The following is a 13533-nucleotide window of genomic DNA, read 5'->3' on the forward strand; positions in this document are numbered from 1 at the left end:
GGCTAACTAGATATTTCAGGATCACCCTCCTGCTGACAGCAACTGGAAATGCTGAAAAACATTCTGTCAAACATGTTTGAAGGCATTAGAAAGCAATCAACACAGTAAGAATTTGTGAGGCCATGACCTGAAAGAAGAAAACTAAGAAGATGAGCCCAGCAATTGGAGCTGCCTGTGTCTCTCAAGGGCATTGTCAATTCCTTAAACAAAAGGCATGATCAAGAAGCTGAACAGAGCTTTTAGCAGTGTCACAGAGTTTAAAGGACAAAAATTAGAGGTCAGAGTCCTCCAAGGAGGAGGGCACCCAGGGTTTTGGTTGGAACCAGAAGGGCTCCCTACAGAGAGTAAAGGTGATCTAGAAATATATCTAGCCCTAACAAGAACTGAAGTCCAGCTACAAGTAATCTTTGTGTCTGACTTGATTAAGGTAATCCATTCCTATTTTGACTGACATAAAAGAAAAAAATAGTTCAGTTCTCTCAGAAGTAACATAACATTGTCCTAGAGCCATAAATGACTTCTATATTATTTGTATAATGCCCAGAACTTAATAAAAAATAAACAGAAAAAAAAAGAAATAAATAAAAGGTTAGCAGAAACAGTTCAGCAAGTGATAAAGACTTTAAAGTATCGGATATGGACTTTGAAACAATTATGATTAATATGTTTAGGAATTAAATGACAAAATAGAGAAGTTTATCAGAAAACTAGAAACTATAAAAAGAAATTAAATGAAAATTTCAGAACTTAAAAATCAATAACTAAGGTTACAAATTCAATGGGATGGCTTTAACCACAGATTACTAATATAGTGAAGAGAGAATTAGTGAACTGGAGGATAAGTCAGTAGAAAATATCCATGTTGAAGCACAAAATGGCAAAGGAATAAAAAATACAGAAAAGAGCATAAGAAATATATCAAGAAATATATTTCTATATATAGAGGAAAAAAATGTCATAACATATGAACACAATCCCAAGAAGAGAGAAAAGAGAAAACTAGGCGTAAACAATATTTGAAAAGTTAATGGTTAAGAACTCCCAAGCACAGCTGGGCGTGGTGGCTCACACCTGTAATCCCAGCACTTTGGGAGGCCGAGGCAGGTGGATCACAAGTTCAAGAGATCAAGACCATCCTGGCCAACATGGTGAAACCTCGACTGTACTAAAAATACAAAAATTAGCTGGGTGTGGTGGTGCACACCTGTAGTCCCAGCTACCGGGAGGCTGAAGCAGAAGAATCACCTGAACCCAGGAGGCAGAGGTTGCAGTGAGCTGAGATCATGCCACTGTACTCCAGCCTGGGTGACAGAGCAAGACTCCATCAAAAAAAGAAAAAAAAACAGAATCCCCAAGCACCAATCAAATAAAAAAGAAGTCTTATAAGCTCTAACAAGAATAAATTAAAAAGAAAATCACACCTCATAATAAAACTGCTAAAACCAAAGTGAAATAAATCTTAAAAGCAGCCAAAGGAAAAAACAGATTACATTTGAAGGAGGAATAATAAAACTTACAGCTAACTGCCCAAGAGAAACAATGAAAGCCAAGAGACAATGACAGTTATGATAAATAAAATAACTGACAATCTAGAATTCTAAATCTAGAAAAAACACCCTTCACAAAATGAAGATGAAACAAAGACTTTCTTTTTTTCTTTGAAACCATGCCTCACTCTGTTGCCCAGGCTAGAGTGAGGTGGCACAATCATGGCTCACTGCAGCCTTGACCTCCCAGGCTCAAGTGATTCTCCCACCTCCACCTCCTGAGTAGCTGGGACTACAGGCATGCACTAACATGCATAGCTAATTTTTTTTCTTTCTTTCTTTTTGTAGAGACGTTGTCTCCCTATGTTGCACAGACTGGCCTCAAATTCTTGGGCCAAGTGATCTTCCTGCCTTGGCCTCCCAAGTGCTGGGATTACAGGCATAAGCCAAAGTGCCTGACCCAAAAATATTTTAGACAAACAAAAACTGAGAGAATTTATCTTCAGCAGACCTGCACTAAAGAAAATACTAAAAATTATTTCAGATGTAAGCACAGAGATGCAGAAAACAACAAAGAACAATGAAAAAAATCACTTTTGAGTAAACCTACATAACCATCATATTTAACAAACAAGACAAAACATTTTATTTTTAAAAAATCAAAAAATCTTGTAGGGTTTTAAAAATAAAGAACATTCTCCCTAACCATATCCCAGAATGTCAGTAGCCATCTCCCTTTCAAGACAATTATTAGGTTGACCAGAACAGAAATCCAGTTAACTAACTCTGAGATCATTCCAAATGTGAATCCTATCCCCCTAAAATTAGTTTCCTTTCAATGGATATTTGATTTCTTTCCAAACTTTGGATATTATTTACCAGAAAGATATCACTATTCTTTTGGAGTGGGTGTATGTCTATATCTATATCTATATATATATCTTTGCATATTCTTTACTTTATTGAAATAAGTTTTTAGAAAAGAGAATGCTGATCAAAAAAAGTGTCCATTTTCTGTTTTGATCTGAATTGGCAAACTAACAGAATTTTTAAAAGTAATCCTTCTATCCTCCAATAATTTTAAAATGTATATATTTTTCCTTCACAGATATCTATTTGCTTTTATTTTTTCTTGTTCAAAATCCTGCCAATAGGGAATTTACAGCCATTCAGGTTCTCCATAGTGTAAGAATACTGAAAAGGAGTATCAATAACAAGAGTGATCAACTGCCTGCCAAAATGAAAAATCTTAGACTCCTTGAAAAGAAATGAGGGGGAAAAATTGGAAAGATGAAACGAAGACTTAAACACACCAAAGGCTTTTCAAATTAGAAAGTTATACTCATCGAAATGCATCATACTAAACCACACTGAGCTATTCCTCACACTAAAAATACCATCCCTTTCATCTGTGGACACTGATACCACTGGTCTGGGACTTGCCTGCACGCCTGTCTCCTGCCAACCAAGAAAATGTGATGGGGGAGCTTTTCTTCCAGCAAGTCTAATCCTGGGGAAAAGGAAAACAGAACAGTTTTTTCCTAAGGCAATAAAAAAAGTTTCAAAAAATTTAATGAAAGGAATCTTAAAATGCAGACTGAACAATTAAATTAGTTACCCTGAACACTTTCTTAAGTTAGTCCTTGAGAATTTATTTTACTGTATCATATTTTATTGTATTTTATTGTATTTTGAGACAGAGTCTTACTCTGTCACCCAGGCTGGAGTGCAGTGGTGCCATCTCTGCTCACTGTAGCTTCCGCCTCCCAGGCTCAAGTGATTCTCCTGCCTCAGCCACCCAAGTAGCTGGGATTACAGGCATGCGCCACCACGCCTGGCTAATTTTTGTATTTTTAGTAGAGACAGGGTTTCACCATGTTGACTAACCTGATCTTGAACTCCTGACCTCAGGTGATCGGCCTGCCTTGGCCTTCCAAAGTGTTGGGATTACAGGCATGAGCCCCTGCACCTGGCCAGGAATTTTATTTAATGTTAAAAAAAAAAAAAAAAGAGTGAAGAAAAAAAAAACAACAAAAAACAAGCCCTAAGTGCTGAAGACCAAAAGCCATTTGTTTTAAACATTCTGACTTACCTGTTTTTAAAATTTTGGCTGGGTTCACTTTTTAAAGAAAATTAAAAATAAAGTGAAGGAGGCTATGAAATAATACAAATAATAAAAGGTGGGTTTCTCTATTTTAGATTACGAAAGACCTAGAATGTTAGAACTAAAAAATGCTTTAGAGATCACCTAGCACAGCTAACCCCTCACTTCACAAATTAAAGAGCTAGACTTAACAAAAAGTAGAAACAACTTATGCATGGCCAGACGTGAGCTAGTGGGGCAACCAGAACAAATACCCAAATATCCTCGTCCATTTATAGACTCTTTCCTGGGCTCTCTCAATTTATCTACATATGGGGAAGAGAGGGGAAGGCAATCCAGTTCTACAGGTATTTGCTTCAAAACTTTATCCCGGGAGACTTTCTGAGAGCTCACAGATAGAGCCTAGGGAAAAGACTCCTTCTCATTCCTCCTCATTGTTCTCAAATTCTCCCTACGTCTTCTCAGTCACCAAATCCTGTTGCTTGAACCACCTAAACACCTCTCAGACACATCTTCCCATCTGTATTACCACTGCCACTGATTTGGACATTATTTTTCCTCACCTGGATTCCTGTATAATCTCTAAAGTGTCCTCCTACCTCCAATCCTACCACTTCTCCAACACTCTCCCTCCACACCGAACCCCTCCACATCGATCACCCATCGATCTCCACACTGAATCTTCTCCACATTGACTTCCCCATTTCAAATCCCATTCTCCACTTTGAACAAATGACTCCCCTGCTTCAAATCATTTCATGAAGAATTCCCTTAACAAGAAACGCAGAGTCTCAATGGCTTCCCTTTGCTTGTGCAATAATACCTGCATTCGTTAGGGTCTTACTGGTAAATGGAAGATATACATAGGACAATTGAAGAAAAATGTATTTCCAAAAGGACCGAGTTTAAAGGAGTTCCAGGGTACAGGGAAATTATTTAAAAAACAACAACAACAAAAAAACACAAAACAAATAAAAACACAAAAAAACAAACAAAAAAAAACACTTAGAAACCCCTGGCTAGCAGAAGTAGAGCTGTGTGGTAGATGGTTTCCAAAATAGCCCACAAAGATTTTCTGAATTCTGGATCTTGGTATTCACATCCTTGTGTAAATCCCTCACCTTGGGTTAGGGGTGGACCTAGTGACTTCTTACTCTCAAAAGGGATGGGATAATATGTCCAAAATTGGGCTGGGGGAGGGACAGCACTAGGAGAAATACCTAATGTAAATGACGAGTTGATGGGTGTAGCAAAGCAACATGGCACATGTATACCTATGTAACAAACCTGCACATTGTGCACATGTACCCTAGAACTTAAAATATAATTTAAAAAAAAGAAAAAAGTGTCCAAAATTAGGTTATAAAACACTAAGACTCCTACCACTCACCTTCCCTCTCTGCCTGTTGTCACTCTGATGAAAAAAATAATAATAATGCCATGTTATGAGCTGCACTATGGAGAGACACATGTAATAAATAACTAAGACTGGCCTCTGGCAAACAGCCAACGAAGAACTGAGTCCACCATTCCAACAGCCCTTAAGGAACTGAATCCAGCCAACAGTCACACAAGTAAGTTTGGGAGTAGGCTTTTCCCCAGCTGAGACTTCAGATGAAACCACAATCCCAGTCAACATCTTGATTACAGTCTTTTAAAAGACACTGTGCTGGAGAACTCACAAAATCTGCAATTGGATTACTAACCCACAGAAACTGTGACATAATAAATGTTTTTAAGCCATTGAGTTTTGAGATAATCCGTTACACAGCAACAGATAACAAATACAAACTGGAACCACCCCAAGACCCAAAAGGATGAGTAGATAAAAAGGATTCAGACCCAGAAGAGGAGAGTAGTCTGCCTTGCGAAAATCAACAAACTTCAGTAGAGGGATATGGCAGTGCAAGGTTCTGCAGAGTGAGACCCAGGAGAAGAAATTCTCTGACATTGCTCTTCTCCTTTCCTTCCATCTCTTTCCAGACTTTTACTAACCAAACCCAACTGAAACCCAAAGGTCACAGGAGCCCTGTAAATGTAGTCCTCACAGCTCAGCCTCTGGGGCAGAGAGCAGCATGCAAAGGAGTTGAACATGGGTATGGAGGTGCAAAGGGAAGATATTTTTACAATGTCTAAACTCTTGGCATGGATACATAAGGTCTTTTGTGATCTGGCCCTAATCTACCTATCTAGCCTTATTCCTCAAACTTTCATCACAGAAACCTGGCTTCATAACAACCACTTAAAGTCTCCTGAATGACATCACAAATCTGCTCTTTTACAGGCACTAGTCCTGCCTCCTACACCTTCTCTCTCCTTTTCCATCTGGTTAATTCCTAGTCATCTTTCAAGAATCGAAGAAGGTGCCAAATCCTCTGGATGTCTTCTACATCATCATCCCCTCTCCTGGGATGGACTACATGACCCCTCTACCTCCTCCCACACCCTCAGTTGCTTCTACCAACACTGTAATTGTCTAGTTCCCCACCTCTCCCCAGCTGGCCTGTGGGCTCCTTCAGGGCTCAGTCCTCATCTTGCATTCCTAGCATCTAATAGTGTCTGGCACACAAATGACACTCAATATGTATTTCCTGATTTGACAGTTTCTAATCCTCATCATGCCTTAGTCACCAGGACCTGCAGGTCCCCAGACTCTCAACTGTGCTGGCTTCTACCACTGCCTCCTATGAATTCCAAACCACACCCTGTCCCTAGCTTCCTCCATAGCACTGGATTCCTCCAGGCTAGATCTTTCCCTTCTTGCTGCATACCACAGCCAATGTAACTAAAATAGTGTAACATTTACTTTCTGGATGTATACATAAACCAACTACTGCCCAGGACTTCAAGGGCCCTAAATCATTAGGCAGAGTGACCTTGGGGTATCAGAGCAACATAAAGGCTAGACTCAAATTCCAGCAGAAAAGGAGTCGATAACTAGAAATGAATGGGTGAAGGAAGCCATCAATGAGGAGGCTATGTAACTAACACTTTGATATACAAGAACATTGGCTTTTTTTGTCTTCCTAAAACTCCTATTTCATCTATGACACTATATGCTACTGGCAATGTACAGTGTTGCTACTTAAACACCACTTCTGTTACGTATATAACATGTAATTAGTACTACAAAATAATTTTATTAATGTCTTAAATGTTATTAGCAAGACAAAGAAACAGGTTGCCACCAAGAAGATGTCATCTAACTTTCACTGTTGAATATTAAATCATTACAATTAAAACTTTTTCTTCTAATGCCTGACTTAATTGGGCTTTATCTCAATCCAATTTAGATTATCTAGAACTATCTAAAATATTTCTTTAAAAGCTCAAAAGACCTTTAAAAGTGCATATAGTCTCACAACATTGTTTTGATATCAGGGAAGTGTACTGACTTATGAACAATCAAAAAGTTATAGAATGGAACTTTGAAATCATGGCAGAAAGGTATTTGGCACATTTTTAGACCAATTTCCTCCCTTTACAGAAGAGGAAATGAGGCCAAAGTATTATATTTTACTTACTAAGCTAACGGTAAGTGCATATAATTCATTTTTTAATTCTTCTTTCTACCTTACATGGACACTGAATATATTCTTTTTGTGTTAGAAGTATCTCATAATTGAGAAGGAAGGAGGAAAAGAATGAAGAAGGTAGAAAACAAAACAAGAAGTAGAATCGGGAAAATGAAGTTCTCCACACAGAGCTGGGACCAGACAGGCAGAGCCTCCAGCTCTCTGTGTGACATCTTCCATGCCTCCTGACCCAAACAAATCAAATTACCAGTCTAGTTAGAAGAACTTTGTCAAGAGGCATTGTTAACACCAAAGATCCAAACAAGATCAGAAAGCAACTTGCTCTTACTCAAAAGCCATCTTACCTATAAAAGAGGGTAAACATTTTAGAAAATCTTTACCCGAGAAGCAAAAGCACTGGAGTAGAATGAAACTTCAGCATTAAAAATATGAGACATTAATCCAAGTCAACTCTCCCAGAATAAGCATGAAAGCCAAAGACCTGTCACATATTATTTTCATTAATTTAACGTGCCCCATTGCTACTCAGCTCCAACAATGTGGTAACAGTAGTCTGTCATTGAAAACATGGTAGTCGCATAGGGTGCTAGAAAGGCAACTGACTGGAGGGGCCAGGCTCCCTGGACACCATCACGGCTTCCATGGGAAAGTGCTGAGGAACCTTAAGTTACTCACCCTCTCTATACTTTTAGTTCTTTCATCTATAAAATAAGACGAGAAAATCTCTAAGGAAAAGCTCCTAAAATCCCTATGACAAGAGCTTGGTTCTTCCATGTCTTGAGAGATCTACAAATAATTATGAAATCAAAAATCTAATGCAAAACACCAACTCTCTCATCACTTTGCAACACATACTATGCCTGGATATTGTGAAAGACTAAGTCAGTGCTTTTCAAACTTTGTTGGGCATCAGATTCTCCTGAGAACATCTTGAAACTCAGATTCCTAGGACCCAGCTCAGACCGATTAAATAGAAATACCTTGTAGAGGGGGTCCTTTGAGGATTAACATTTTTATAAAGCACCCTAAATGATGTGATGTATAGCTAGGTTCAAATATCATCATTACACTGGGCAATTCAATAACTCAGGATCCTAAGGATACAGGAATATAAAAAAGGTTAACAGGTCTGGGTGTCTTCATGAATAATTAAGGTTTTCTTTTAAATAGATTTTTAATGTGACCAATACATTTTTCATACACACCTCCAATCCAAACTGTGAATATGAAGGATGAAAAACTAAATTAGAAAGTCTGTTCAAGTCAATAAATAAGTCATGCCTTGGGAAAGTACAACTTGTCACAGTTAATGACATGAAAACATGAAAAGGAAATGAAGAGTGTTCTGAAAAGCATGGGCTTTAAAAACCCACCCATGATTACTCATATATCAAGAGGTTACCATCCTAAATGTCATTTAAAAGTCACAACAACATTATAGACATAATCATCCACTTATTACTCGAAAGTTTACCCAAAAGCTTCATTTCTCTAGATTTGGCTTTTTAAATGTCAGCATCTGAATCAACACAATGCAGTCCAAGCAAAAATTTCACACTGAAAGTGTCTGACAACAAGAGAAAAAAACAAACAAACAAGAGAAAGAAAACAAAAATGAAAGCACAATTTTTTAAATGTAAATTTTAGTCGTGGGTATCTAAGGAAAGGTTTGGGTTTATGGCTACGACTTTGAATAAATGATTACACTAAAGGACTTCCAAAGAAAATGCTTTGAATTGCCACTGGCTTCAAAATCCAACCTTTACCGATGATACCTTGAGGACAACGTCCTACAGCAGGTAAATTCTTGGTTGTAGCCAAAGGGCAGCCTACAGCATCAGGAGAAGAAAACTATATGAAAATCCCATAGTTCAAGTACAAGCATGGTTTAAGTCAGTCAGGTTAACTAGGTTTAAAATGGTGTCAGGGTCTGAGCTCACACTGTGCAATAAGTGTGTCTTTCTTTCTAACAGACTGAACCAATTCAATGTCCCTTTTATGGTAATTAATATAGCAAATACACATGAACATATATATACTCTCTATACAAGTTTGTCACATGAAAGATATATTTTCATTACTAGTTGTCATTTCTCTAAAGAACTACAGCAGTTGACGTGTTTGTTACTAAATTAAACCAGAAAAGAGCCCCTTACTACCACCCAAAAAGTAAAAACCAAGTTCTCATAAACCTGCAGGAAGTTTTTTTTTTCCTGTAAACATAATACAAACATTCTAGTAGAAAGGTGGTTGGGTTACATGACCTTTGCATTTCTTATTCTTTAATAATCCATGAATTTGTAATCCTCTGAAGAATATAAAAATATTTTTGTTGTTTTCCTGTGTCTTAAAAAAACTCACTGTATAAATTTGCTCTAGACAACTTATTAACAGCACCAACATTTAGAGATTTTATCATTTATTTTCTCTCTAAGTGTCACTATCTCTACAAGACCTAAACATGAAAAGAAAAAGAGATATTCATTATGGACCACACTGTGGTCTAAATAGGATATAAGATGCCTCATTCAATTTATATAAAGTGATCTTCATAATTACCTTCCTCCTACTTTTTTTTTTTTTTCTTTTTACAGATGAAAACACTATGGCTCATGGAAGTTAAAGAACTAACTTACAGTCACATTGCTAAAGAGTGGTAAAGTTGGAATTTTAACCTAAGTCTCACTCCAAAGCCCATGTTCCTACCAGCCTGGCACAGGGTCTCCCAGTATGGGGGTGGGTTAAGAAAGTAACAATGACTCAATGTCTATTATTCTGTATGTTTCACTAATTGCTCAGCCCCATTAATCTATTTTTTTCTTTACTGCAATTTAATAAGCATCATTCTTATAGATGGGTTATCTAGACATTCTCTTGCAAAGCAAAGAATTACAGAATTTTACACTCAAAGCAAGAATAATTTGAGAACTCTATTTTTACAAGGAAAAGAGAAAAATTCACCATATTGATCATCCAGGAATATCTAGTTCCACATTGCCCATACAAGTAATACACAGAGCCTCTCAGAATGCACAGAACTGAGCAGAAATTCAAGTAGTTAGTGAAATGAACATTAACTTATTTCCTTATTAACATACAAGATAGTTAGGTTAAATTTTCACAAACGTGCAAACATTAAAAAGGTGTACAATAAGAAGCAATTGTGTCAAATTCAGCAGGTACTAAAATAAACTTAAGTGCCATTTTCTTCCTTTAAAATGTATTCTTTTTCCAAATATCTCAATTTGAATTAATAGCACTAATGATTTTCATTCACCCAAGGTCAAAAACCTAGTCATCTTTGACTCCCTACTTGCCGCCTATATTCCTTCAGTTTCCAAGTCATTTTTAATCCGGACTTTAATTCCTCTTATCAGTTTCTCTCAATTCTGAAGGTGATTTCACAAGTTGAATTAGTCTCTCCTTTCCCTCCTTACCTTTCACACAGACACAGAAATCTCTCTCTCCTAGAGCCTCCGCTCTATCTTGATAACCATCCATTCAGCACACTGGGGCAAGAGTCGTCATCCCAAAGAGATCTCAATCTTGCAACTCTTGGCACAAAAGTTTTTCACGATTAAATTGCCTAATTCAACACTAACATCTGGCTCCAGCCAGCCTCTCTTCCCAAAATTCTATCTTCGTTTACTCCTTGTAATGCATCCTATGCCCAAGCTAACCAGTTCTGGTTGCTGTTACTTTCCTCAGTTCTGTGCCCTTGCTGAAACATCTTATCACCTGGTACATTCTTCCTCTCTGCTTTCCACATAAAGCAATCGTGCACATATTTTAAAACTGAGTTCAAAGACCATTCTTCCACAAGCCCATTCTCACCTCTGAGGCTGGGAGAACTGGCCTCCTGCTCTGAAATTATATAACACACTACTTGCACGTCTATTTTGGAAATTAACATTTAGACTCTACAACAGTTATTTGTGTGCATCTTATGTCTCCTACCAACTGTAATCATCTCATACAAATATACCTCTGTATCTCCTACAGCATTCAGCCCAGATTTTGTACATACTATGAGTTTGAAGAACTTTCAGTTCATACATCTTACACTAAGGCCTTTCCACTGAAGGAGAATGTGTCTTCCCCATCTGCATTGCTTAGGCAACCTTTGGGTTTAAAGAAAACTAAATGGCATAATATTTTTCAAGTGTTAAATGCCAAGTGCTCAAGTATGAACTTCCTTGAATTTTAGAACTAGAGAACCAGAGGATGTGAGAAGAAAATATGCATCTATCAGTAAGGCAGTTTAGGCAGAAAAAAACATTTGTCTTTTTGTCAACCCTACACAGAACACAACAGTCCACAGGGGCAGCATGCACGGCACTTGACCAGATGCCTTACTTTGCAGTAGACGATCATGTTTGGAGAACTCTCCTCTGGGTCAGCAATCCCCACCGCTCTTTGATCCCCGGGTCCCTGAGCCATCCTGAGTCTCTTCACTCACACTGCAAAAATAAATGAATAGACCATTAAGTCACGAAGGAATTATATAAAGAGGGCTTTGAAATGTAAAGAATTAAGAAACTTTTGGCAGATGCCATGAACACAAAACATATTACGTGATTTTTTTTTTTAAGTTAGGGAATGATTGTAGTCTTACTATCCACAAATATTCTTCTAATCCCCAAACAACATGTTGTTGATTTTCAGCTCAGAATCGCACACCTCAGGAGTGAATATACGGCAGTCTTTGTTGTTGTTGTTTTTTTTTTTGAGACGGAGTTTTGCTCTTGTTGCCAGGGCTGGAGTGCAGTGGTGCGATCCCGGCTCTCTGAAACCTCCGCCTCCTGGGTTCAAGAGATTCTCCTGCCTCAGGCTCCCGAGTAGCTGGGATTACAGGCATGTGCCACCACGCCCAGCTATTTTTGTATTTTTAGTAGAGACGGGGTTTCTCCATGTTGGTCAGGCTGGTCACAAACTCCTGACCTCAGGTGATGCACCAGCCTCAGCCTCCCAAACTGCTGGGATTACAGGCATGAGCCACTGCACCCAGCTGCGGCAGTCTTAAATAACCTCCTGAGGACAAATGAAGCCAATCATTTTGCTGTTGAGCTCACCTTGCCAAAGCTCATTTTCTGATTAATTCTATGCATTAAAATATGAATATTTTATTAGGGAAATCAAAATCCAGACCACAAGGAGATACCACTTCATACCCATTAAGATTATTATAATTAAAAAAAAAAAAACCCTCAAGTAAGTCTTGGCAAGGATATAGGGAAATCAGAATCCTCAAACATTGCTGGTAGGAATGTAAAATGATACAGTCACTGTTGAAAACAGCTTAGTGGGGCCGGGCGCTGTGGCTCAAGCCTGTAATCCCAGCACTTTGGGAGGCCGAGACGGGCTGATTATGAGGTCAGGAGATCGAGACCATCCTGGCTAACACGGTGAAACCCCGTCTCTACTAAAAAATACAAAAAAAAACTTGCGGGGCGCGGTGGCGGGCGCCTGTAGTCCCAGCTACTCCAGCTACTTGGGAGGCTGAGGCAGGAGAATGGCATAAACCCGGGAGGCGAAGCTTGCAGTGAGCTGAGATCCGGCCACTGCACTCCAGCCTGGGCGACAGAGCGAGACTCCATCTCAAAAAAAAAAAAAAAAGAAAGAAAACAGCTTAGTGGTTCCTCAAAAACAGTTGAACACAGAATTACCACATGATCTAGCAGTTCCACTTCTAAGTGCATACACAAAATAACTGAAAACGAATACCAAATACTTGTACACAAATGTTCATAGCAGCGCTATTCACAATAGCTAAAAGGTAGAAGCAACCCAAATGTCCATTAGTGGATGAATGGATAAATAAAACGTGCGTATCCATACAATGGGATATCATTGAGCAATAAAAAGGAATAAAGTACTACAATGTGCTATATGCTGCAACGTGGATGAACCTTGAAAACATGCTAAGTGAAAACACGCTAAGTGAAAAAAGCCAGACACAAAACGTCACATATTGTTTGAGTCTATTTTTACGAAATATCCAGAATAGGTAAATCCGTAGAGACAAGAAACAGATTGGTAGTTGCCAGTAGCTGCAGGAAGGATGGAATGGATGACTGCTTAATGGATACGGGGTCTCCTTCAGGGGCCTTGATAGAGGTGATGGCTGTAGAACACTGTGAAAGCAAGAAATGCCACTGAATTATACACTTTAACATGGCTAATTTTATGTTAAGTGAATTTCACCTCAATTCAGAAAAATAAATACATTGAATTTGGCCTTTTTGAAAAGCCTGAAAAGGTAACAGTGAAATAAGAACAAGTATATGGAATTTTTGAGTGAAGAAGGAAGTTCAATCCTTGGTGTGACATTATATTTATTGTGTGACCTTGAGCAAGTGCAAGAATCTGTTGGGTTTCTTTTATTAATTTCCCTTTAAAACAAATA

At 38.3% G+C, this 13533-nt stretch overlaps 1 protein-coding gene across 21 annotated transcripts in view; it reads right to left on the bottom strand.

The window, feature by feature from the left end:
- LOC105494330 (regulator of G protein signaling 6) overlaps positions 1-13533 on the bottom strand; it is a 626815-nt gene that overhangs the window by 581137 nt on the left and 32145 nt on the right. For all 21 annotated transcript variants that reach the window (XR_011625760.1, XR_011625759.1, XM_071099923.1 and 18 more), the window contains exon 2: positions 11484-11587. Coding sequence is in view for 19 of the 21 variants with exons in the window: in XM_071099923.1 (XP_070956024.1) it covers positions 11484-11567 (84 nt within the window). In the remaining 2 variants the exon portion in view is untranslated. The remainder of the gene's footprint in view (positions 1-11483; positions 11588-13533) is intronic.

This window comes from Macaca nemestrina, chromosome 7 (genome assembly GCF_043159975.1).
Source record: "Macaca nemestrina isolate mMacNem1 chromosome 7, mMacNem.hap1, whole genome shotgun sequence".
Taxonomy (NCBI): Eukaryota; Metazoa; Chordata; class Mammalia; order Primates; family Cercopithecidae; genus Macaca; species Macaca nemestrina.